Here is a 26,302-nt window from a genome sequence, read left to right as displayed (position 1 = left end):
GGAGAGGCTTAACCTCCTGCCACAGTTTACTCATCTGCAGTGGGGACCTGAGCCCTGAACTGAACAGCGAGAGAGTGTTCTGCCCTGGGAGGAGCGAGGGCAGCCTCTTCTGGAGGTGGCTTAAGCAGCTGTGTGTCTATCTTGGGTCTTGAATACCATGAGTAATTGCCAGTGTTTAATTGCCTACTTATGTGTTGGGCAGTCTACGTGGACTATCTTGTACCATCGGTACCATACTCCCAGGAGGCAGGTACTGTTATTATCACACCCATTTTCCACATGAGGAAACTGAGATGCAAACGGTACTGCAGGAAGTAGCAGGGCTGGGATTCAAGCAAAGGTTGCCTGGATCCAAGCCTCCAGGTTCATCACTGACCTCTTGTCTCCTGAAGAGGTCAGCCCCTGGGGAATGAGAGGCTGCATCTGTTTCACAGATGAGTAAATTAAGGCATTTAGCATCAAGGACCCCTGCTGGGAGGAATTTTGACCTCCTCTGCTGCCAAGAACACAGCCCATCTTTTAAAATGGGTGGTTTAGGGGGCAGTGTCTGGGTCTGGGGTGCTGAGCCCTTTCCCCTTATCCCCACAGCCAGGCTGGATCCCAGGGAAAGAGAGCAGAAGAGGTCAGGTATTGTCCCATTTCAAGGAAACCCTCTTCCCTGGCTCCCCTATGTCCCAGGTACATCCTCCCAGGTGTGCTGTTTAACGCTGGGAGGGTACGAGAGAGGCGGCTGCAGTCTCTGGTAGCCTGGAGTGGGCGGAGGCCATGGGCACTTGAGGCAGGCCTGCCTACTCTGCCCTCAGCCCTGGGGTGGCTGCAGCCTGGGGAAGCACCTCAAGACTGCGAGGAAGCTGGGATCCCCACCTTTTGGGAGGCATGGCCGGCTGGGCTCTGTGTGCCTTGTCACCTGGGAGGCAGTGTGGAGCCCTCACCGCCGTGCAGTGGAAGCTTAGTCATGTCGCCATCCTCTTTGGGCCACGCTTTCCTCTTGTGTGGAATGGGAAGGGGCAAGTTAAATGCTGAGGGGCCTTCCCAGAGTTCTGTCCCTTTGTCTGGCTCTGGTGGCCTTAGCAGCCACCCTGGGGCAGCTTACCTTGGTGTCAGAGCCCTGTTGAGCTTCCCTGTGACAGGGAAGGTGCCGGGTACCAGGGGTGCCTGGAGGTAGGGGGAGCTGTCACTCTCTGCCTCTCTCAATGTCTGCCTCTGTTTCCCCCCAGGCCCAAGCCCAGAGCTGCTCAGAATGGGATATCCATGTAGGTGGCCATGGCGATTTCTGGATTTGGAAGCGACAACGCATCTCAGGGGGTCCCGCTCAGTCCCTGGGGCGCCTACAGAGGCCAGCGGTGGGCAGCTCCTTCGACCTGGCCAGCCATGCCTTCATGGGGCCTGAGAACCTGGCCTTGGATGTGGCCTCAGAAGAGCCTGCTGGTACCAGGCATCCCCCATCCCCAGGGTCTGCTCCTGGACATGGGGATCAGGGACCCTCAGGCTGTACCTGTCAGCAGTCCCCACCCACAGCCCCAGAGGTCCCTCTGAGGCCTGAGTTACCCAGCAACCTGGAAGACGCACCCCTGTTGCCCCACCCTGCATCCTTCCCCAGGGCAGAGGGAACAAAGGGCAAGCCTGACACCCCAGGGACTGCCTTGCCAGAGCCTGCCCAGACCCTACACACATGTCCCTCCTCCAGGAGGACCCGCTACTACATCACTGTCACCCTGCTGGGGTACAGGCAAGTACCTGGGGAGGAGGGCGAAGAACCGGCCCAACCAGCTCCACACCCCTGCGGCTCTGAGGAATCCGAGGGCTGGTGGGAGCCTCCTCATGGGCCCCGCCCCATCACGGGGTGCTGGACGGCCCAGCCCCAGGAACCCCAGCTGAGAGCCCAATCGCATCAGGGGAGCATGGCCCAGCGGCAGGAGCTCCAGGCTGGCTGGACACCTGGGTCCCCACACAGACTGTAAGTAGAGGTGGGTCTCTGTGGGGAGATGGGAGGGGACACCAGCCTGGCCGCCCTATCTTGAGACTTTGCCTTTTCCTGGGCCTCTCCAGCTCCAGGCCCATTCATTCAGGACCCTGAGCCAACTCTGCCTCCCCTCCCTGCCTTCTTCTCCCTCCCTTTGTCCACAGGCTACCTCCTGGAACCCACTGCTGCCCACCCCCACTGTCCATCTGAGGAAAGGGAAAGCCTGTCAGGGAGAGAATGGGCAGGAAGGGGGGTCACCTTCTCCACAGCACACACCATTCCCCAGTTCTGTTCAGGAGGTCACAGACCCAGCCTGGGAATAGGCACCCAGCCTAGGTGCTGGGTGTCCCGGGGCAAGTTGCTTAACTTCTCTGGGCCTTGAGTTGTTAAGTGGATTTGGTAGCTAGAAGTGAGGAAGGAGGAAGTGATTACAGGAATATGCTTTGAACTCCAGAGAGTGGGGCTGCCAAAATTGCAGGGATGCTTATTAATTATGTTTCAGTGACAGTAATAATTACTCCACCTGGCTCTGTGCTGGAAGCCAAAGGAGCAGGCGTCAGGTTTCCCAAGCTTTGTTTTATTTGTGTTGAAATGACTCTCCTAAATCTGCCTGGGGGGCTCAGAGGTGGAAGGATGTGTACCCCAAAGCTCACGGAGGAGGGATAAACGTGGAACCTCCCTGGGATGACCCTGAAGAGCAAACGAGCCTGGGGCAGGGTTTTGAAGAGCTCTTAACATGATGGGGTGGCTGTCATTTTGCAATTTGTTTTCTAAGCATAATTTTATTTAATCTTCTCAACCACCCCATGAAGTAGAGACTAATCCCACCCCCTCTAAGAGGCTCTGAAAAGTTAAGTCCCTTGCTCAAAGTCAACTAGAAAGTGAAGGGGCCAGAATCTGAACTTAGGTTTCTATAATTCCAGTGCCTGTGCTCTAACCACCGCTCCATCCTGCCTGGAAGAAGCCTCTTCGAGCCTGTGCAGAGAATGGAGGGTTAGGTGAGGTTGCCATGTGGGCTCCAGGGTTTTCTGGGCTCCCATGGCGGTGGACTGGGCAGTGTTGTAGTAGCAGAGGCAGAATCAGGGATGCTGGGGCCTCTGGGCGGGGGTCAGTGTGACTGGTTCCGTGCCAAGGAAGAAGGAGATGGAGGACCCAGGCTGGTTCTGAAACCTGCTTGTATGCCCCAGCAGTCAGGGGCTGGGGGAGAAGAGCTAGAGAGAGAGGGAAGCAGGTGGAGGAGGCTACCACGGAGAGGAGGACAGGAAAGAGAAGTGGGGTTAGCTGGGGGTATGTGGTTTCTATCTGCCACTACCTGGCTCTTTTGAATCCAGGTGGATAATGACAGACTCAGGTGGGAGGCTAGGGCTCACTTAAAGCAGAAAGCAGGTGACTTCTAGAAACATCATCCTTCTACGTCCCCTTCCTGGGAGAAGGTTTTCTGAGCCAAAATTGGCAAATATGAGAGTTGGGAAGAGGTGGGACATAGCTGGGACTGCAAGGGGGAATATGTAAGATACATGTGCATCCAAGCATGTGTGCCCATGTTCAGGGACAGGTAAATTTCAAGGGGAAGAGAGCCTGTGGCTGTGAAGTGACTATGTGTGTATTTTGAATGTGTGCATATGTGTGTCATTGTGTCTGTGTGTTTCTGTCTGTGTGTATGTGATTTGTGTGTCTGTTGTGGCTCTGATTGCCTGTGTGTGTTTGTATTTCTTGGGTGAATGTATGTGTGTGTGTGTGTCTCTGGTTGTGTATGTTTTTGTAGGTGTCTAGGGGTATCTTTGTGCCTCGGTGACTGTGGGTCTGTGTTGGTATCTGTGTGTCTGTGCCTGCGTCTGTGTGACACAGCATGTGTTTGCCTGCATGTGGGCCTATGGACTGGTTTGGCCTAGTTTGGGGGTGACTCACAGGTAAGTGGGGAGAATCCAGGACTTGTTGGGTTAGACAAGGCTCTTTCCCACACTCCCCCCGCCCCCTCCTCAGCCCCTCCCTTCCCAGCTCCACACACCTTGTTTGGAGGTCACAGGTCACGCTGCCAACAAATCTACTTCTGGTCTGGGGCCCTGCAAAAGAAAGGGCTCTGGGAATGGGCCCTTCTGCTGGCCCAGGAAAGGCATCCTGGGTCACTGCACTGGGGTATGTCTTCAGAGCAAGGACAAAAGGGAGCGTCTATAGGCAGGCACATTCCAGCAGAGTCTGAAGGACATTCTAGCAGTCATGACTGTTCAGCGATGGGGCAGGTGAACTGTCAAGTAGTGACCTCCCTGTCCCTGGAGGTATGCAGGCAGAAGCCAATGACCACATGCTTGTGGAATGACTAACTATCAGGGGTGTTGTCCAGGGGTTGGGCTGGTTGAGAAAGATGTTAAATTCTGATTGGTAGGAGGTCATTGACAATATCTGATCTGAAGATCAGCTGCTTCCTTTAACATAGCTCTCCTGTCACTTTGCTGATGCCTATGGTGCCTTCCAAATGTCCCTGTTTTTATGTCTAATTCCTTGGCCCCTGGTTTCTTAATATGCCACCCTTTGTGAGAAAGTTGACTCTGGTTGGGTCTAGCCAAGGTATAACACATTCTCTCAACACAATTAGCACTGAATGAGTGAGAAATCAAATGAATGAATGAATGAATGAGAGCTCAGGCTTTGCCACTTACTATCAGCATCATCAGGGACAAGGAAGGTCGGAGAGTGGGAGGCAGGTGGACAGAGGCTTTGGAGGGGCTGGGTCAGAGAGGGCGTCAAACTTCATATGCAGGGAGTCCCAGTGAGGAGGACAGGGGCTCCATGAGGAAAAGGGAGCTCCCTAATGGGGACAGGGAAGTAGGTTGGGGCCTCAGTGAGACGCTAGGGAAGTAGGTTGGGGCCTCAGTGAGACGCTAAAGTCCAGAGCCTATGGCGTCTGGCTGTGTCTTGCTCTCAGGAAGCCCTGGCCTGGGGAAAGGACTATCTAAGCCCTCCACCTTCTATGCCTCCTTAGACCCTGTCCCTGACACTGTCATAGCCACCAGTGGTCTTGGAGTCAGGTCAGACTTCCCGGGGCCTCGGTCTCTTTTAATCTCTACCCCTCATAAAACCTGAGTCACTGCTGGGGCCACAGGGAAGGGTCAAAGTCCTGAATTCCACGAGCTTCACAGGAAGGAGGACAATGCGAGATGGGGGAAGGGAGTGGGAACAGTGGGTCCGTTTCCTGCCCAGAGTGGGGTCTCTGGGGGGTACCTCATAGAGAAGGCCCAAAGACTGGGGCCGAACAGGCTGACCTCTCTGGGATTTGTGGGGTCTGAGAATAGGATTGCCCTGGTCAGTGTGGCCCGGAAGTCAGGGAGTGGGGGTGCAGAGCACCTCCAGGGCTGATGTGGCTCCCTGTAAATGTAAATCCCCAAACCAGAGGCTCAGTTTATAGGATACATATATTAGGGAGTTGGTATGGTGGGTAAGCCTTTAGGGTTCGGGTTCAAGTTTTGATTCGGCTACTCTGTGACTTTGGATAAGTTTCTTAACCTCTCTGAGCATTAAAAATAATATCATCTTTAAAATGGGAATGTAAGATCTAATTAATTAATACTTTATTCTTTATGAGGTCTCAAGCTCATGGAATCCTTCTGAGGCTTCAAAGGGACAATGAATGTGAAGCACTTAGCAGGGTGTTTGGCAGAATAAGCCCTCCCTAAATGGCCGTTGTTGTTGTTGTTGTTGTATTTATTTACTTTATTTTATTTTTTGAGATGGAGTTTCACTCTTGTTGCCCAGGCTGGCATGCAATGGCGTGATCTTGGCTCACTGCAACCTCTGCCTCCCAGGTTCAAGCAATTCTCCTGCCTCAGCCTCCTGAGTACCTGGAATTACAGGCCTGTGGCACCACGCCTGGCTAATGTTTTTTGTATTTTTAGTAGAGACGGGGTTTCTCCATGTTGGTAAGGCTGGTCTCAAACTCCTGACCTCAGGTGATCTGCCCGCCTCAACCTCCCAAAGTGCTGGGATTATAGGTGTGATCCACTGCGCCTGGTGCTTATTCCATTTTCTGTTGCTTATAATGGAATACCTGAACCTGAAGCTCAAGATCAAGGGGGTACATCTGGTGAGGACATTGTTGGGGATTCTCTGCAGAGTCCTGAGGGGGCTCAAGGCATCCATGGCAGGGAGGCTGAGGTGCTAACTCAGGTCCCCCTTCCTCTTCCTATAAAGCCACTGGTCTGTCTTTGTGGCTCACACCTGTAATCCCAGCACTGTGGGAAGCTGAGGCGGGTGGATATCTTGGGCTCAGGAGTTTGAGACCAGCCTGGGCAACATAGGGAAACCCCATGTCTACAAAAAATAAAAAATTAGCCAGAGCATGGTGGTGCATGCCAGTAGTCCCAGCTACTCAGGAGGCTGAGGTGGGAGGATTGTTTGGGCCCAGGAGGCAGAGGTTGTGGTAAGCTAAGATAGTGCCATTGCACTGTAGCCTGGGCAACAGAGCAAAACCCTGTCTCAAAAAAAGAAGAAAAAAAGCCACTAGTCCTACTCCCATGATCACCCATTAATCCATTAATCCATTCATATTAATCCATTCATGATGGCAGATCCCTCATAAACCAATCACTGCTTAGAGGCCCCACCTCTCAATATTGCCACATTGGGGATTAAGTTTCAATATGAGTTTTGGAGGGGACAGATATTCAAGCCATAGCAGAAGCTTAGAGGTCTTCGCGAGTGTTATTATTACCCTACATTTAGTAAGGGAGGCTATGGAGACCCAGAGAGATCAAGGAAGAGTCAGAAAAGAAACAAGACCCAGGCCCCACGCCTTCAGGATGGAGGGTGAGATGTGCTCTGCTGAGGATGAGCACAGGAGCAGCTGGACATGCCCTAGAGCCTTGGCCTAGGGGTAGGTGGGAGGATGCCCGGATATGGATTCAGAAGATGGGAATTTAAACCCCCGTTTGACAAACTCATAGCTGCGTCATCCTGGGCCAGTCACTCCTCTTCTCTGACCCTTGGTTTCTTAGTCTTCAGTAGGGAAATAATCACAGAGGACAGAATCCAGGGAAGAGTGTATTGTAAAGTCCAAAGTGCTTTAAAGGAGCCAAGGGGCTCCATTTATTTCCTTTTTTTTTTTTTTTTTGAGATGGAGTCTCCCTCTGTCACCCAGGATAGAGTGCAATAGCGCAATCTCAGCTCATTGCAACCTCCACCTCCCGGGTTCAAGTGATTCTCCTGCCTCAGCCTCCCAAGTAGCTGGAATTATAGGTGCCTGCCACCATGCCTAGCTAATATTTTTATTTTTAGTAGAGACTGGGTTTCACCATGTTGCCCAGACTGGTCTCGAACTCTTGACTTCAGGTGATTGGCCTGCCTCATACTGCCAAAGTGCTGGGATTACAGGTGTGAGTCGCCGTACCTGGCCTTATTTTTTTTATTAAAAATTTTCATTGGGCATGGTGGCCTGTGCCCATAGTCCCAGCTACTCGGGAGGCTGAGGCTGGAGGATCACTTGAGTCCAGGAGTTCTGGGCTGTAGTGCGCTATGCCAATCAGGTGTCCGCACTAAGTTCAGCATCAGTATGGTGACCTCCTGGGAGCAGGGAACCACCAGGTTGCCTAAGGAGGGGTGAACTGGCCCAGGTTGGAAATGGAGCAGGTCAAAACTCCTGCGCTGATCAGTAGTGGGATCCCGCCTGTGAATAGCCACTGCACTCCAGCCTGGGCAACATAGCAAGACCCCATCTCTATAACAAAACAAAACAAAAAAACAAAAACAAACAAAAAAACTTTTTTTAGGCTGGGCATGGTGGCTCACGCCTGTAATCCCAGCATTTTGGGAGGCCAAGGCAGGCAGATCACTTGAGGTCAGGAGTTTGAGACCAGCCTGGGCAACATGGTGAAACTCTGTCTCTACTAAAAATACAAAAATTAGCCGTGCATGGTGGCACATGCCTGTAATCCCAGCTGCTCGGGGGGCTGAGGCAGGAGAATCACTTGAGCCCAGGAGCTTGAGGCTGCAGTGAGCTACGATCGTGCCACTGCACTCCAGCCTGGGCGACAGAGCAAGACTCCATCTCAAAAAAATAATAACTTTTTTTTAGAGACAGGGTCTCTCTGTCACTCAGGTTGGAGTGCAGTGACATGATCATAGTTAATTGCAGCCTGGGCTCAAGTGATCCTCCTGCCTCAGCCTCCAGAGTAGCTAGGGCTACAGGCACACACCACCATGCCGGCTAATTCTTTTAATATTTTGTAGAGACTTGTAGAGTCTTGTTATGTCACCTAGGCTAGTCTAGAACTGCTGGCCTTAAGCGATCCTCCCTCCTCTGCCTCCCAAAGTGCTGGGATTACAGGTGTGAGCTACTACAACTGCTCTGAGAGGCTCCATTTTGACCTACACCTGCACACAGACCTGCCCCTATGCTCTGGAGATCATCGCCATGTGCTCATGCCAGTACACACGTGTGCACACTTGCTAACATTTGGTCACAAATCTCCAAGGTGACAGCAGAAAGTTTATGAGCCAGCATTTTAGGTTATAAAGCAAGTATTTTGAGTGTGGTGGCATGTGCCTGTAGTCCCAACTACTTGGGGAGTTAAGGCAGAAGGATCATTTGAGCTCAGGAGTTCAAGGCTGCAGTGAGCAGATTATGCTACTGCACTCCAGCTTTGGCAACAGAGCAAGACCCAGTCTCATAAAATAAAATAAAATAAAATAAAATAAAATAAAATAAAATAAAATAAAATAAAATAAAATAAAATAGAGGGGACAGGTAGGGGGTGAAAAAACAAAATAAAATAAAAGTATAAAAATTTAGGCTACACACAGTAGTGGCTTACACCTGTAATCCCAACATTTTGGGAGGCCAAGGTGGGAGGATCACTTCAACTCAGGAGTTCAAGACCAGCCTGGGCAACATAGTAAGGTCTCATCTCTAATAAAAATAAAAAATAAAAACTTGCTCGGTGTGGTGTCGTGTGCTTGTAATCTCAGCTACTTGGGAGGCTGAGGCAGGAGGATCACTTCAGCCCAGGAGTTCAAGGCTGCAGTGAGCTATGATCATGCCACTGCACTCCAGCCTGGATAACAGAGTGAGATCCCATCTCAAAAAAAAAAAAAAAAAAAAAGAAGGAAGGGTGAGGTTTCATTGTTTCTCTTACTGGACTCTTGCAAGACTCCAGTGGCTGAGGACCCTGCTGCTTAAAGGGGAGAAATGGCCAGCTAGTGAGCAACAAGGAACCCAGCTCTGCTTGAGGCCAAAGCCCATCTTTCCTGAACAGAGTTAGAACAATGCTTGCCCAGTTTTCACCTTTCTAGTTTTTGGCTCCCGGGGGATTAGACCTAGGGCTCCATGGGCAGAGTCCCAACCTCCTTATAGACCTGTGGGTCAGCTGCATCTTCCCTTCTGCCTTCTTTCTTTTCTCTCCTTCCGGGTTCAGGCCTCAGTGTCACCTTTGAAGGACCCTGTCCTAGGAGAACTCCTGGGAGTCAGGGAGAGGGATGGATGAGGGGCTCTGATGAACCAAATCAGAGCTGAGACTACCATGCCCATTTCACAGATGAGAAAGCAGTGACCCAGAAGGCCAAGCGACTTGTCTGAAGTTACCTGGCCTGACTGGGGTAGGGGTGGTTATTCTGCATTTTGAGAAGCTACTCTCCCCACACTCTGACCCTCATCTCTCTTCTTCCTCTGCAGGGAGCTAGACCATAGTGGGACAAGGACACCTCCAGACGGGTTACCAGGGCCCCACATGGAGGAGGCAGGTGGGCCCACGGCCCGGGCCAAGGCCCGAGTGGTAAGTGCCACATTGACATGGCGGCAGCGGCCCCCTGCCCAGGAAGAGATCAAACACCATTTTCACAAGGTGTCCCTCGTGTCAGGCGCCCAGACAGAAGCCTCCCAGAAGGAGTTCAGCCACCGTGGAGAGGAAGTCAATGGCTTTGCTACACAGGAAGCAGAGACTGTGAATTACCAGGGCCCTTGGGATGCAGCTGACTCCAAGAACTTCCAGAGCCACGGGCCCATCTTTTCCAAGAAGTACATACCACCTCCCAAGGAGAAAAGGCCTGAGGGGAGGCTAAAGGAAGCTGTGGATCAGACTGATGGCAGCCCCCAAGCTCCCAGGACTGAGTCCCCGCGTGTGGGAGCTATGGCCAGGACTGAGCTTTTGGTTCCTCTGCCTGGGCCCCGAGAGCCAAGTCCCCACCCAAGCGTGGGTCTCACCTGTGGGAGCTCCCGGAGCCTCGAGGAACACCGTGTGACGCGCACTGTACGGACCACCACGGTGGTGGGAGGCCATGTGGACCGGCGGGTGAGCAGCACTGTGACTGTGAAGCCAGTGTCCTCAGGCGAGGCCCTGCCACGAGGCCGTCAGGTCACCCGCATGGTGCAGCCAGTGGTGCTGGGCTCCCCGCCAGGCTCACCCAGGCACAACCAGGCTGTGAAACTGCTAAGTAGACTTGTGCCTGCTGAGCACAGCCCCCCTGCCAGCCACCTGCCCAGGCCCACGGCTGGCATGCCAAGGAGCCCAGGTCTGGGTGCCACAGTGGGGGCAGCCTGGAGGCAGCTGCCTGAGACTGGGACAGCAGAGCTTAAAGACAGCTCTGCCCTGGCTCCTTCAGGCATCCCAGCTGGTGCTCACCTGCCCAAGAATCAGGATGTCCCTGCTGCCTGTCCAGACCAAGACCAGGGCAGAGTCCCAGATGCCAGGGCCTGTGAGCCCCCGCGGGTGCTGGGAGCCCCCAGCTCCACTGAGCTTCCTCTCCAGACTTCTCAGGGTCAAGCATCAGTCCCCTCCTTTCCCAGACTCCAGACCCATGTCCCCTCTCCGGGCCTAGCTCACCCCGCAGAGCAGCCTGTGGTGCCCACTCACCCCAGGTCCCAGCTCAGTCCCCATGTTCTGCCCCCTATAAAAAGGGAAGGGCTCGTGGACCTCCCTGCTGCCACTGTCCTGCCCATGGTGAGGAGCGAGCATGTGACAGTCCCTGGACAACCCCTTGCTCCATCCTCTACAGGAAGGAAGGCTGTCCCCAGCCCAGGAGGTCTTTCTGCTCCATCGTCCCCAAGGAATAAGTTTATTCAGGACTCTGATAATGTTCCTGTCTTCCCCTTTACCCAGAAGGAGGTGGTGTGGGGCCCTGGTGCTCCAGCTGCCTCTTCCCCCAGTCGGAAAGAGGAAGTGAAGGACCCCGGTGCTCCTGCTGCCTCATCCCCCACCCGGAAGGGGGACCCAGATGCTCCTGCTGCCTCGTCCCCCAGCCGGAAAGAGGCAGTGAAGGACCCTGGTGCTCCTGCTGCCTCATCTCCCACCTGTAAAGAGGTTGTGCAGGACCCCGGTGCTCCTGCTGCCTCATCCCCCACCCGGAAGGGGGACCCAGATGCTCCTGCTGCCTCGTCCCCCAGCCGGAAAGAGGCAGTGAAGGACCCTGGTGCTCCTGCTGCCTCATCCCCCACCTGTAAAGAGGTTGTGCAGGACCCCGGTGCTCCTGCTGCCTCATCCCCCACCCGGAAGGCGGACCCAGGTGCTCCTGCTGCCTTGTCTCCCAAGTCAACTGAGGTTGTCCAAGGCCCAGAAGACAGCCCTAGCATCCAAAAAGAGGCTGTCCAGGGTATTGCAGGCAGCCTTGCCACTCCCCTCACCAAGGAAGAGACTATTCAAGGTGCAACTGCTCCTGCCACCCCACTCTCCAAACAGGATAAGGAGGTCCAGGACTCTGAAGGGAGCCCCATCTCATCTCTCACTCAGAAAGACATTGTGCAGGACCCTGCTGTTCCCCCTGCCCCATCTTCCTCAGTGGACAAGGTGTCCCCCAGCCCAAGAGGCACCCCTGTCCCAGCGCCAATAGAAGCAGAGGCCAGCACGGAGGCCCAGCTTGTCTCTGACACCACCGAGGGCAAGATGTGCCCAGAGACATCGAGGGAGGAGGATGAGGTGGCCCTGACTGCTGATCTGGAGATTTTCCTGGATACCCTGCGGAGCATGGAGCCCCCTGAGATCCTCCGCACTCACCGGCTGCCGAGAGCCCCCCGCTCCTCCTACCTGGCCATGTATGCCACACTACCTGCCATTGAGGAGGACCAGCCAGGGCCATGGGTGCTGGGCCCCAGCCCCCAGGAGGTACCTTCACTGGTAGAGGAGGAGGAGGAGGCGGAGGAGGAGGAACCAGAAAACCCCTATCTGAGTGACGACGAGAAGCTCCAGCTCAGGCAAGAGAAAGCTGGGCCCAGCCCCTCCTGGGACCTCCACCCTGCCAGGCCCACCCAGGTCTCCTGCTCTCCTCTGGAGATGATGAAGAAGCATGTTGAGGGAACCAAGAGCTCCCACTCAGAGCTGGGGTTGGAATTGCAGGGAGGAAGCAGGCCCACTTCCCGTCTCGGAGGCAGCCTTCTCTTCGGCAGTCTGGTGCCTTCCACTAAGGAAACCTCCATCCTGGAGCCGCTGGGCACAAAACTATCTGCTCTGCGCCCTCATGGGGCACCGGGACTCAGGAAGGTGCCAGGACAGTTGCCCCTGCTCTGCAGTGAAAGACCGTCCCCACGGGAGAAGCTTGCCTGTGCCCTGCCCCCGGAGGGGTGGGTGAGTGAGGCCTTGGGTGGGCAAGAGAGGCGCTTGGCCTCACCCGGGTCAGGGCTTGGGTGCTGTGAAGAGAGTGGTGCTGGGAGTCAGAGTCTGAGGGCAGAGGCTTCTGTCTGAAGTTTCATTCAGTTGACCTGTGCAAGCCACGTCTCTCTGGGCCTCAATCTCCCTATCTGTACTGTGGGCGGTTTGTACTGTGGATTCCAAAGGGCTTGGGGGCTCCAAGATCCTGGGAGCTGAGGAATAGGGGTAATGGGCACCAAGCTCCTGGGACAGGGTGATGAGGCCCCTGGGGGTTGGGAGAAAGTATGGCATCCTCTATGCGCCAGCTCCTTGCGGGTGGAGGTCAATAGGGAGGATGTGGGATCCTTGGAATGGAAGGTTGTGGGGAGGCAGAAGAGAGGTGATCTCATAGCTCTTCTTCATCACTCCCCTCCGTTTCAGAGCCCAGCCTTAAAGACCCAGGGCAAGCTGAACACCAGGCCTGGAAAGGTAGGGTTGTGGAGGCAATTGGGTGGGGGCAGCAGGAGGCAGGGGTTGGGGTCGGGGCCTGAGGTCCCTTCTGTGCTTTCTCAGGTGATCTTCTTCTCGGAGTCTGGCTGCCAAGGCAGTGGCAGGGAGGTCTGGGGAGACATTGCTGATGCCTCAGGCTGGGCCCCCGTAGCCTCCATAAGGGTAGTTCGAGGCTGGTGAGTGGAGAGTGCCCAGCAGGGCACCTGACTGTGAATTTGGGGGTGGAGCGGGGGAAAAGGGGAGTGAGAAGTGATCAGGCCAGACTGGCAGAAACCCTATCAGCTACCCAGTGGCCCTGGGCACATCCTCCTCCCCATCCATGACTCTATAATCTCTGTGCCCACAGCTGGGTGCTGTATGAAGAGCCAGAGTTCCTGGGTCGGAAGCTGGTCCTGCCTGAAGGAGACATGGAACTCAGAGCCCCAGGGACAAAGTGGAGTCCCCAAGGCATCGGCTCCCTAAGGAGGGTTATCTGGGTGAGTGAGTTGGAGGTGGGAGACAGCCTTGAGTGCCTAGAGTTGAAATCCCTGAGACCGGGTATCGTGGCTCACATCAGTAATCCTAGCACTTTGGGAAGCCAAGGCAGGTGGATCACCTGAGATCGGGAGTTTGAGACTAGTCTGGCCAACATGGTGAAATCCCATCTCTACTAAAAATAAAAAGCAATTAGCTGGGTGTGATAGCATGCGCCTGTAATCGCAGCTTCTTGGGAGGCTGAGGCAGGAAAATTACTTGAACCCAGGAGGCGGAGGTTGCAGTGAGCTAGATTGCACCATTGCATTCCAGCCTGAGCGACAGAGTGAGACTCCGTCTCAAAAGAAATCCCTGGGAGAGAACTTATAGTGTAGCGGGCAGAGGGGCTTAATATGGACTGGCCTGTAGATTCCTGACTGTGGAGGTGACTGGGGAAGAAAGAGATTCTGGGGAGTGGGCAGCCTGGCTTGAGGAGTCAGGGCCCAGGCAGAGGCCAACCTCAGCTTGGGAAAGCAGCCTGAGGACATTTGAATGGATGCTAAAGCAGGAAGAGGTGAGAGCAGCAGAGATGAGGTAGGAGTGGATGTGGGGGTTGCCTGCCTCCCAGGGGCCAGCTCACAGGCCCGCAGTCAGACCCAAGGTGCCAGGCATGTTTGCTCATTCATTTGCTCACAGATGCTCACTCGTGTCTCCTATGTGTCAGGCACTGGGGCCAGGCAATGGGCAGTGGGGGGAGATCTGCTCTCTGCCCTTCAGGACTTACATTCAAGCTAGGCTATGAGGATTGGGTTGGGAGCAGGGACACCATATAACCAGACTGGTGATTTATAAGGAGCCCACTGGCTGCTAGGTGGAGAAAAGACTAGGGATCCTGGAGGCAGGGAGACCAGGAAGGGCTGTGATTTCCAGCCAAGGGGCACCTCTGATTTTTGAGGGAGGGCTGTGTGGTTTGAAAAGTTAACATTATAATTTCAAAGGCCAGGCTCAGTGGCTCACGCCTGTAATCCCAACACTTTGGGAGGCCGAGGTGGGGGAGATCACCTGAGGTCAGGAGTTCGAGACCAGCCTGGCCAACGTGGCAAAACCCCATCTCTACTAAAAATACAAAAATTAGCCAGGCGTGGTGGTGGGCATCTGTAACCCCAGCTACTTGGGAGGCTAAGACTGGAAAATCACTTGAACCCAGGAGGTGGAGGTTGCAGTGAGCCAAGATTGCACTATTGCACTCCAGCCTGGATGGCAAGAGTGAAACTCCGTCTCAAAAAACAAAAAATTATAATTTCATGTTTGTAAAGTGAAAACAACAACATTGTTTTTACAGCACAGTAATAAACTGCCGAAATTAAGCTTGACAAAACCATCCTGACTACTAGGGTGACCCAGAAGGAAGAGCAATGACTGTAAAAGCAGTGTCTATCCGACATTTTGGTTCTTTTTGTTTGTTTGATTTTTGTTTTTAATGAAAAAATGAATAACTGAGTCCAGAACTGTTGCAATCTTCCTGGTAGGAGATGACGAGAGCTCAGTAGCCTTAACTAGGGCAGTGGCCCAGGAGGAGGTGATAGGAGTTTTCAAAGCTTCTCCGGAGGCTGGGCGCGGTGGCTGATGCCTGGAATCTCAGCACTTTGGAAAGCCTAGGTGGGTGGATTATCTGAGGTCGGGAGTTTGAGACCAGCCTGGTCAACATGATGAAACCCCGTCTCTACTAAAAAAAAATACAAAAAATAGCCAGGTGTGGTGGTGTGTGCCTGTAATCCCAGCTCGGGAGGCAGAGGCAGGAAAATTGCTTGAACCTGGGAGGTGGAGGTTTCAGTGAGCCGAGATCACGCCACTGCACTCCAACCTGGGCAAAAAAAGAGTGAAACTTCGTCTCAAAAACAAAACAAAGCCTCTCCAAAAACACACAAATGTTTGTGGACAATTAATTGTGAACTTCTGACAATAAATTCATCTTCATGTGGGAGGTAACAACTACAAGAGAAAGCAAAGTCTTTGAAGTCAGATGTTTCTGGATTCATTTGAGTCATTCAGCATTGATTGGGCACCTGTTATATGCCAAGTACATGGGAGGTGCTGGGTTGCAACAGTGAACAAAAACTATACTGCTCTGCTACTTGCAAGCTGTGTGAGCTTGGGCGTGTTGCTTAACTTCGCTGAGCCTCACTTTCCTTGTCTGTGACTGGATGAATAACGCCCACTGGAAGGACTAAATGATATGGGGTAGGACATGACCTTAGCACAGTGCCTTGTGTGCAGTAGATGCTTCGTACATATTTGATGAATAAGTAAGTGAATGAAAATGGTCCTGGTGGGGAAGAAACACTCAGGATACAAAGAGGATCTGCTGCTTCCTAGGATGAGGTGCAGGCAAAGCCAGTCTGGACAGAGGCCGGAATCTACCTAAAGGAGGGGTCAAAGTTGGAACTCAGGAAGTGGCCATCCATTTTGCCCATCCTCCCACCAGGTTGGAAGTCAGGCTACCCAGAGGCAAGGCTATGGGCCTGGCACTTTGCAGGTTCTCTCGGGAACTTTGGTCCCAGGTCCCAAAGGTCCAGCAAGGGACCAGCACGGGCTTTGGTCTCAGGCTTGGCTGGCTGCAAAGACCACCCTAGTCACATTCCTGGTTTCTGGGGGAATAGCCACAAAGGTTTTCCCAGAGCCATCTGGAGCCCTGGCTAAATGGACTTGGGGAAGCAGGGTGGCGTCCAAGGGGGGCTGTTTATATGTTCTTCATTTCCCCCTCCTTCCACAGGACTACAGCGCCCCGGAGATCAGCCTCTTCTCTGAGGAGGGCCTCAAGGGGGAGCAAGTGAAGCTAACAGAGGCCTTGAATAACTCCCACGGCCTGGAGAAGCCCCTGCAGGTGGCATCTGCCACTGTCTCTGCAGGACTGTGAGTCTGGTCTATTCTAGAATCCCCTCATTTGACATTCACTGTGCTGGGTGCTGGGGACACAGAGGTGACAGGACAGTTTCTGCCTTCAGGAGTGCTCAGTCCACTGGTGGGGACAGGCAAGTAAGCAGACTATAGCAATTCAGATTTTTGGGGTGAGGGAGCACAGAAAAACACCACACCACGAGAGGCAGAGTGTGGATGTCAGAGAAGCCTTCCTGGAGGAGGAGACACTATGGCCAGGATTAGTTGGCCAGGAATCTAAGCTCCACGAGGGCAGAGATTTTGTATGTTTGTTCACTGCTGTATCCCTGATGCCTGTAGCAGAGTCTGGCACAGGGCAGATTTATTAATTGAATGAATAAGGAAAAGAGTATATCTGGCAGAGGGAATAGCACATGCAAAGGCCCAGAGAGGAGAGAGTTAAGCTTCAAATTTTCAATTTAGTCAGTGTAAGCAACAAGTGGGGAGAATTGAAGTCCAGAGGGAAGGAAAAGGCCAGATTGCAGAGCCTCTTTGCATAGCTGGGCTTTATTGTGAGGCTAACAGGGAACTACTGGGGTTGTTAAAGCAGTTTTCCATGCATGCTAGAGAAAAATGCTGTAGCTGCTGTGTGAAATGAGAGAAGGCTAGGCCAGAGGAAGGGAGACCAGTGTGGCTACTGCAAGAGATTATAGCGGATTAATGAGAGCGTCCCCTGAAAAACTCCTTTTCTCCTCTAAACCTTCCCTCCCAGCCACCACTCTGTGTCCCTTGGAGTCTGGGGTACAGCAGCCTCTCTGCCTTCCCCCAGGTGGCTACTATACCCCAAACCATTCTTTGAAGACACTCCCTACATCCTGGAACCTGGAGAGTACCCCACATCGGAGGCCTGGGGCACATCAGACCCCAGCGTGGGTTCCCTGAAGCCCATGACATTGGTAAAGAACAGGGCACACAGACAGGCCAGGAGGTCTAGGCTCTGCCCCTGGTCCCAAGTAGCATGGTCCTGCAGTCTGTGGGAAGGGAGGGGGATGAAGTGTAAAATAGCACCCCTTGGGAGATTGCTTCCTGGGAGCTTCCATTGGGAATGGGAGTGGGAAGATTAACCTAAGAGGTGGGGGAAGAGGGAAGACATGGGGTTGGGGTTCTCAGGATCAGGAAAATCCTAGATCCCCAGCCCCATCTGTCTTTCCCATCTCTGGGCTGGTGTCTCAGTTCTGTCTCCTCTGCAGGGCTGCCCAAGCGTGGAGAAGCCGGGGGAGCCCAGGGTAAGAGTCCAGGTTTCAGAGTCAAAGAGGGCCTTTGGTGGTGGGGTACAGGTGTGTGGTCATCGTAGCCTGGACAGGAAATCCAGAGAGGAGGGTACTGGAGGCCAAAAGCTGGATCTGGGGGGATGGTACCTGATGGGCTCACTGGGAGCTGGCTTTTGATGTGTAAGAAGATCAGAGGTCAGAGTAGAGACAGGAATTGGGTAAGGGGAGTGCTCAGTGAGGAGGTGGGAGGGCTGGGGTGTGCCACCTTGGGCTGATGTGGACAGAGCATTCTTGGGCTGGCTGGGTGTGTTTGGGTCCAGATGACTCCCCACCATCCTGACACCCCCTTACCCCCAGGCTGTGGTGTATGAGGCCCCAGGCTTTCAGGGCTGCAGCTGGGAGGTGAGCCGAGACATCTACAACCTTCAGCAGCCAGAGGACAGCCAGAGCCCCCACCTGGCCTCTGTGGGGTCCCTGAGAGTTCTTGGGGGCTGGTGAGAATTCAGGACCCTTCTTTATATTTAATCACCTTCACTAACCTTTACTCTTGGGAGTGGGGAGTGAACTGGGCTGCCTGGGGGGTGGGGACAGTTGTCTCACCCATCCATGGGCCTCCTATTACTGAACCTGCCTGTCCATCTTCCTGCTTTTCCCAGCTGGGTAGGCTACGAGAAGGAGGGCTTCCGGGGTCACCAGTATCTGCTGGAGGAGGGGGAATACCCTGACTGGTCACACTGGGGAGGCTATGACGAGTTGCTGACCTCCCTCCGGGTCATCCGCACGGTAAGCAAAGGCAATTGGCTCATTCCTCTGCCTCTGGCCACAGCCAGACCTCCCCTAGTACAATCTGTGGACGGAAGAATTTTTAACCCCTCTCCGTGTTTTCCCTGGAAGTGTTCCCTGAGGTCTAGCCGCTCTCCCTCCTGCAGCTTTTCTCCAGGCCGTACTGACAGCCTCACCCCTAATTCCCCGGGTGGGCTGTGACCCTGGGGTCTGGGCACTCTGAGGGTCTTCGGTTTGTGGGCAGGAGAAAACTGACTGTCCCTGGGGCCCAGGACTTCGGGGACCCGGCCATCGTGCTATTTGAGGCCATGGACTTTGAGGGGCACAGCGTAGAGGTGAGCAAGGCATTGCCGGACGTGGAGCTGGTGCAACACGGCCCCAGCACACAGGCCATCCACGTGCTCAGCGGTGTGTAAGTGACCCGGGCTCCGGGAGCGGGGCGGGCCGGGGGCGGTTCCAGGAGAGGGGCCGGCTCCGTGCCTGCTGACCCGCGCCCCACTCTTCCTGCAGGTGGGTGGCCTACCAGGAGGTGGGCTTCTCCGGGGAACAGTACGTGCTGGAGAAGGGCGTGTATCGTAACTGCGAGGACTGGGGCGCAGGTAACAGCGCCCTCGCCTCGCTGCAGCCGGTCCTACAGGTGCGTGCCAGCCGCGGGGGCGGGGCCTCAGGGGGCGGGGCCTGGAGTTCGGAGAGGGGGCGGGGCTGGAGGGCCTGCCTGGGCGGGGCCTTGGGGGCGGGGCCGAGCGCGCGGCCGCGGGGTGGGCAGTACAGAAACCTAGAGAAGCCGAGGCTAGGCCCCGGCACCCTCCCTGAGTCTCGATTCGGTCCCACCTTTCAGGTCGGGGAGCACGATCTGCACTTCGTCTCAAAGGTAAGGCGGGGATTCTGCAGGGAGCCGCTGAGCGCACGCCTCTCCCCTCATTTCAACCTCTCCCCTCCCACTGTTCTCGGCCCCACTCCATCGCCCTCCTTTCTCGCCTCTCTGTCTCTAGATTCAGCTTTTCTCCCTCCCCGACTTTCTGGGCGACCACTTCTCCTTCGAAGATGACCAGGCCACTCTGCCCGCGTCCTTCCGACCTCAGTCCTGCCGGGTCCACGGCGGCAGGTGAGGACGTGGAGGGGTGGAGGGGTGAGGGAACAGGGGGCAGAGGCTGGGCTGCAGGCGGAGGGTCTTTCAAATAATTTCCTTCCTTTGGCTACCTTGGAATGAGCTATTCTGTCTTGCGCCTTTCAATTTCAAAACAAACAAAATAAAATAAGGTTTTAATGGAAAATGTAAAACTGTAGATTGTATAATATAAAGATGTATCTTGTTTCCTCTATCCGTCTGCTTTTTTAAATTTTCAGTGGAGTATTTTTTTTTCCAGTGGAGTATTTCAAATCCCTGACCCAACATAAAATTTCATGAGTAAACACTTCAACGTGTGTCTCTAATATGAAAGAACTTTTCCCCCTAGCCACAAGTCATTATCACATATAATGACATTAATAACAATTTGTTCATATTACCCAATTCCCAGTTCATGTTCAGATTTCTCCCTTTGTCTCAAAAATGCCTTTGTGAAATTAGCTTGTTTTGCTCAGCATCCAAATAAGGTCCTTGAGCCAGGTTTTGTCATGTTGGCCAGGCGGATCTTAAACTCCTGGGCTCAAGCTCTCTGCCAGCTCGGCCTTCCAAAGTGCTAGGATTACGGGCATAAGCCACCATGCCCGGCCGACCCCAATAGTTTTAATAACTTTCTTGGTATAATAAGATGCTCCAGGATCATTTTGTACATTTTTTTTTCCTCCAAACCTAGAATTGGCTGTTTCCCGAGGAACCCTGGTTCCTTTTAATGGCAGATGATATTTAGAGACCAAAATCTGCATGCTAGGTGTTTCAAAGTTATAATGCTAATATCATGACTAATAGTTAAAAACCACTGAATGCTGTTGGGAGTTTCCTGTGGTTCTTTTTTTTTTTTTTTTTTTTTTGAGATGGAGTCTTGCACTGTTGTTGTCCCAGGCTGGAGTGCAGCAGCACAGTCTCGGCTCACTGCAACCTCCACCTCCCAGGTTCAAGGGATTCTCCTGCCTCAGCCTCCTGAGTAGCTGGGATTACAGGCACATGCCACCATGCCCAGCTAATTTTTATAGTTTTTAGTAGAGATGAGGTTTCACCATATTGGTCAGGTGGGTCTCAAACTCCTAACCCTGTGATCCATCCACCTCGGCCTCCCAAAGTCCTGGGATTGTAGGCGTGAGCGACCACACCTGACCTCTTGTGGTTCTTTTTGTCCTCAGGATATTCACCTACATCCTATTAATTATGTATAGTTCAAAATACTGTGTTTTAAAGACATTTGAAATAATACTTTTGTGTGTGTGGTTGTGTCACCAACCTAATATACAATTAGCTTCATTTATTTAATTTAATTTATTTTCAATTTTTAGGAATACTTTTCATTTTTATCTATTTCTGGATTTGCTTTTGTTTTTGTTTGAGATAGAGTCTCATTTTCTCATTCAGACTGGAGTGCAGTGGTGTGAACACAGCTCACTGCAGTCTTGACCTCCTGGGCTCAAGGGATTCTCCTGCTTCAGCCTCCTAAGGAGCTCGGACCGTAGGTGCATGCCACCATGCTCGGCTAATGTTTTAACTTTTTTGTAGAGATGGGGGTCTCACCTTGTTACTTATGTTGGTCTCAAACTTCTGGGCTCAAGTAATTCTCCCTTTCTGTGTTCTCCCAAAGTGCTGGATTACAGGTGTGAGTTACTGCACCTAGCCCTAATTCTGCTTTCCTATGAATAATTACCATGAAGCTGGGCAGCTCATGCCTGTAATCCCAGCACTTTGCGAGGTTGAGGCAGGAGCCCAGGAGTTCAAGACCCACCTGGTCTTTGAACCAGCTATTGCCTGTCTTCACAAAAAAAATTTAAATTAGGTGGGTGTGGTGTCATGCACCTATAGTACTACCTACTCAGGAGGCTGAGAAGAGAGGATTGCTTGAGCCTAGGAGTTGGAGGCTGCAGTGAGGTATGATCACACCACTGTAGCCTGGGCAACAGAGTGAGATCTTATCTCTAAAATCATCATAATAATTATTACATGAAATATTTATGTGGTTCCTGCCTTAGCTAAGGCTGCTATCACAAAATACCAAAGTCTGTGTTGTTTAAATAAGAGAAATTTATTCTCTCACAGTTCTGGAGACTAGGAAGTCCAAGATCAAGGTGCTGGCCACTTCACTTCCCCAGTGAGAGCTTTCCTCCTGGCTTGCAGAAGGCCAACTTCTCACTGTGTTCTCATGTAGTGAAGAGAGAGAGTGTGAGCTCCCGTCTCTTCCTCTTCTTTTAAGGACACTAATCCCATCATGGAGTCTCACCCTCATGACCTCCTCTAAACCGAATTCTCTCCTAAAGGCTCCACCTCTGAAGACCATTACATTGAGAGTTAGGGCTTTAGCATGTGATTTTGGAGGGACACAGACATTCAGCCTGTAACAGTTCCAAAACCAATAGCTTTCATCTCTGTCCCTGCCACCTTTTCCCCTCTCGCCCCCTATAAAAAATCATGTTTTTTAGTGTTTGGTGTATTCATCCACCGGCTTTTGTTGTTGTTAAGATGTAAGCAAATATACACTCATAAATTTCCATTTAGCTATAGAAACCAAATATTTGTATTTTGTTTCCCTTCTCCATTTTCTTACACAAAAGGAAGCATACTATACCCAGGTTAATATAATAAAAAAAACACTAAATTGTACACTTTAAAAGTATGAATTTTGTGGCATGTGAATTATATCTCAATTTTTTAAAGGAAGTATGCTATAAACACTGTTACGCACCTGCTTTTTTTATTTAACTCTTCAGAGATCACTTTATATCCTGTTAAGAGCTTCTTTTCATTCCTCTTAACTGCTGCATTATACTCCACTTCTTATTCAGGCAATCCCCTGTTGATGGACATTTGGGCTGCTTCCCCTCTTTGCTATTGCAGAAGTGCCATAATGAGTAGCCTCCTGCATGTGTTATTTCATGTTTTCAAAGGGTGTCCTTGGGATGGATTCCTTGATATGAGATTGCTGAGTAATTACCCATGGAGTTTTGCTTAATATTGCCAAATTCCCCTCCATAGGGGCAGGATGATTTCATTCAGTCTTTTCTTAAGTCTGACCTCATTCCCTGCTGTCATAGTGCTTGTTCATCCTTGACCTCCCCTGGGACAGGGGATCACGATCAAGTCTGAATTCCCTCTTCTGTGTCTCGGGAACCTGGGCAGGCCAGGGACAGGTAGGCTCAGATGCCCTCCATTTCTTCCCCTTCCCTAGCTGGATCCTGTTTGATGAGAAGAACTTTGAGGGTGACCAGCATATTCTCTCTGAGGGCGAGTTCCCCACTCTCACGGCCATGGGCTGCCTAGCCTCCACGGTCCTGGGCTCTCTCCAGAAGGTATCCCTGGTGAGTTTCCATGATCAGTTCCAGGCAACCCTGGAAACAGAAGTTGCTGCTGGGGGAGTTCTGGACACAGAACCTGTGTGCTGGTGCAGGGGTTGATGCCAGTCTTTTTAGAACCGCCCCAGGCCCCTTGACTCTGGGGCTGTAAAGCCAGTTTAGTTCCCTAGCTCTTCATTGAACACCCACTGAGACAGGACCTGGGGACACGGAAAGAAATCGGACGCAGCCCTGCCTGTAAGGATGGTCATAGACATAAAGATTACATTCAGAGTGGTGCATCCAGATACAGAAGTGGTGCGGGGATGGAGGGACCAACACTCAGGGCTGGCCTGGGGCAGGGGCCAGTGCTGCCAAGGTGATGTTCCACGCAGGGAGTAGTGACAGCATCAGCTAGAAAGATGGCCTTGCCTGCTGCAGACTGATGGGAAGGGGCAAGGCGGTGGAGTTGCTGCTACAGTGACCCAGAATTGTGATGTGCTCCACCTAGGAAGAGACGGATAGAAATGACGGGGGCCACAATAAGGGGCTAGCATCTGTAGGACTTGGTGACTGACTGTGTGGCCAGTGGGGACAGTACCCAGTCAGAAGAGCTGATACTTACTGAGTGCATAGCATATGCCAGGTGGTATTTAAAAGGTTTCCCACCAACCAGACATGGTGGCTCCTTCCTGTAATCCCAGCACTTTGAGAGGCTGAGGTGGGCAGAAACACCTTAGGTAAGCAGAGTTCGAGACCAGCCTAGCCAACATGGTGAAACCCATCTCTACTAAAAATAAGAAATTTAGCCAGGTGTGGTAGCACATGTCTGTAATCCCAGCACTTTGAGAGGCCTTGATGGGCAGATCTCACCTGAGGTGAGGAGTTGGAGACCATCCTGGCCAATGGGGTAAAATCCTGTCCCTACTAAAAATACAAAAATTAGCTGGGCATGGTGGCATGTGTCTGTAATTCCAGCTACTTTGGAGGCTGAGACAGGAGATTCATTTGAACCCAGGAGGGAGAGGTTGCAGTGAGCTGAGACAGCGCTGCTGTACTTCAGCCTGGGTGACAGAGGAAGACTCCATCTCAAAAAAAAAAAAAAGGCTTGCCGTGTATACTAAGGCCTTTTAATCTTCTCTACAATCCTGAGAGGAGTGTTACCATTATTATCTCCCTTTTCCATATGTGGAAACTGAGGCACAGCCTCCAGGTTATATAGTTGGTAACAGGCAAAGCCAGGCTCTCCCCCAGGCAGCTGGTTCTGGGGTCCAAGTCCCTTGCAATGACACGCTGGGCTCTGAAGACAGATAAACCTGGTGCTGAAGCCCAGTTTTTGGGCCCTGCGCAAGCAATTTACCCTCTCCAGCCTGTTTCCTACCTATTAAGTGGGGATAATAATAGCTTCTACCTTAAAGGGTAATTGAAGAGTTATAATGAGATCAGATAAAGCACTTAGTGTAATATGGCCCATAGTAAACCCTGATGAGTTAGAGCTGCCATTATTGTCAGTGTTGTTATTGTTGTTATTCTTATCATGAAAAGAGGAAGCCAGGTGTGGTGGCTCATACCCATAATCTCAGCACTTTGGGAGGCCTAGGAGGGTGGATCATGAGGTCAGGGGTTCGAGACCAACCTGGCCAACATGGTGAAACCCCGTCTCTCCTAAAAATACAAAAATTAGCCGGGCGTGGTGGCACGTGCCTGTAATTCCAGCTACTCAGGAGGCTGAAGCAGGAGAATTGCTTGAACTTGGAAAGCGGAGGTTACAGTGAGCCGAGATCGCACCGCTGCACTCCAGCCTGGGTGACAGAGTGAGACTCCATCTCAAAAAAATTAAATAAATACATTTCAGCACTTTGGGAGGCTAAGCCAGGAGGATCACTTGAGCCTAGGAGTTTGAGACTGCCTGGCAATATGGTGAGAGACCCTGTCTCTACAAAAAATTAGCTGGGCATGGTGGCATGTGCCTGTAGTCCCAGCTACTCAGGAGACTGAGGTGGGAGGATCAGTTGAGCCCAGGAAGTCAAGGCTACAGTGAGCCGTGATCGCACCACTGCATTCCAGCCTGGGCAACAGAGAAAGACCCTATCTCAAAAAAAAAGAAAAAAAAATCTAGAATAAGCCCCAGGTTTCCAGCCTGGCTCAGAGTGCCAGGTTAATTCTCAGAAGTGCCATTTATTGGAGAGGTGGTTTGAGGGGGAAACTAGGGGCCCAGCCTGGAGCTTGCTGCTCCTGAGAATCAGGAGCACTCCACTGGCAGCTTCCAGGAGTCAGTGGCCCTGCAGGACTGAGCTCAGGAGGGAAGAAGGCCTGATGTACAGACCTGGAAGTCAGGGTGTCTGGGACTGTGGGGCTATGTCTGGGACTTGGGCTCTCATGGCCTCACCGTCCTCCTTCCCCCGGGTCACAGCACTTTTCAGAGCCTTCCATTTTCCTGTATGGACTTGAGTGCTTTGAGGGGAAGGAGATCGAGCTCAGCAGGGAGGTGCGGAGCCTGCAAGCCGAGGGCTTCAACAACCACGTGCTGTCCGTGCGGATCAAGGGAGGCGTGTGAGTGCTGAGGGGAGGCACGGGTGTGGGGCTGCTGGTGGGGATGAGTTATGGCAAGATGGAGATCCCGGGTGTCTCTGGCCTCTTCCCCCTCCCTACTTCTGCCCCACTCCCTCCAAGCCAGGAAGGAGGGAGAATTACAAACTGAGAAGTGTCACTGGCTCTCAGGGCTTGGATCCAGCTTGGTGGGCTTTTCAGGATCCTACCTTACCCTGCAAACCCCAAATCTACTTCCCAGCCTCCCTCTCCCCCATGGGAACCCTATTCCAGGTGGAGGAATCCCTGCATGAGAGAAGAGGAGGTAGAGAACATTCTAACGTCTGTGTCTCCTCCTCCACCTGTCTGTTTGTGTGTCTGTGTTCTCTGTGTCCCTGACACCTGCTGGGCCCAGTTGGGTGCTGTGTGAACACAGTGACTTCCGGGGTCGCCAGTGGCTGGTGGGAAGCTGTGAGATCACCAACTGGCTGACCTACAGCGGCACCCAGAGGGTGGGTTCGCTCTACCCCATCAAGCAGGTGGGTAGCGTGGCTGGAGCTGAGCGTGTCCGGGGCTGAGCGTGTCTGGGCAGGCCTGTCTGGATCAGTGTCTGGCTGTGTGCTTCCCAAACACAGAATTTATGTACTTTTATCACAATTTTTGCCACGTCGTCATTCCTTCTGAGCCATTGTCTACTTAATATTTTTCTCTAGATTAACTCTCTTTTTAAAAGGCTTTTAATTAATTTCTATCTCTCAAGCTTATTTTTTTTTGAGATGCCTCCCAGGTTCAAGCGATTCTCCTACATCAGCCTCCCAGGTAGCTGGGATTACAAGCATGTGCCACCACATCCAGCTATTTTTTTTTTTTTTTTGAGACGGAGTCTCTGTCTCCCAGACTGGAGTGTACTGGCATGATCTCAGCTTACTGCAACCTCTGCCTCCCGATTTCAAGTGAGT

General features: G+C 52.5%; 1 protein-coding gene across 2 annotated transcripts in view; it reads left to right on the top strand.

Annotated features, from left to right (window-relative positions):
• The first annotated feature begins 1,765 nt into the window (after positions 1-1,765).
• The window catches only part of CRYBG2 (crystallin beta-gamma domain containing 2), a 31,738-nt gene continuing 7,201 nt past the window's right edge, over positions 1,766-26,302 (top strand). Inside the window, exons 1-17 of one of the 2 annotated variants that reach the window (XM_064363514.1) lie at positions 1,766-1,957; positions 9,624-12,504; positions 12,949-12,996; positions 13,081-13,193; positions 13,364-13,493; positions 16,244-16,383; positions 17,177-17,303; positions 17,598-17,633; positions 17,976-18,112; positions 18,275-18,401; positions 18,674-18,813; positions 18,912-19,038; positions 19,240-19,272; positions 19,394-19,506; positions 22,712-22,841; positions 25,228-25,367; positions 25,759-25,882. In XM_064363514.1, the coding sequence (XP_064219584.1) occupies positions 1,902-1,957; positions 9,624-12,504; positions 12,949-12,996; positions 13,081-13,193; positions 13,364-13,493; positions 16,244-16,383; positions 17,177-17,303; positions 17,598-17,633; positions 17,976-18,112; positions 18,275-18,401; positions 18,674-18,813; positions 18,912-19,038; positions 19,240-19,272; positions 19,394-19,506; positions 22,712-22,841; positions 25,228-25,367; positions 25,759-25,882 (4,602 nt within the window). In that variant the 5' untranslated portion in view covers positions 1,766-1,901. Of the gene's footprint in view, positions 1,958-9,623; positions 12,505-12,948; positions 12,997-13,080; positions 13,194-13,363; positions 13,494-16,243; positions 16,384-17,176; positions 17,304-17,597; positions 17,634-17,975; positions 18,113-18,274; positions 18,402-18,673; positions 18,814-18,911; positions 19,039-19,239; positions 19,273-19,393; positions 19,507-22,711; positions 22,842-24,498; positions 24,586-25,227; positions 25,368-25,758; positions 25,883-26,302 lie in introns of those variants that run through there. The other variant, XM_064363515.1, reaches the window with a different exon arrangement.

Source organism: Aotus nancymaae, unplaced genomic scaffold, assembly GCF_030222135.1.
Source record: "Aotus nancymaae isolate 86718 unplaced genomic scaffold, 86718_ANA_hifiasm-v0.15.2.pri h1tg000053l, whole genome shotgun sequence".
Lineage (NCBI taxonomy): Eukaryota > Metazoa > Chordata > Mammalia > Primates > Aotidae > Aotus > Aotus nancymaae.
This window is presented reverse-complemented; position numbering and strand designations above follow the sequence as displayed.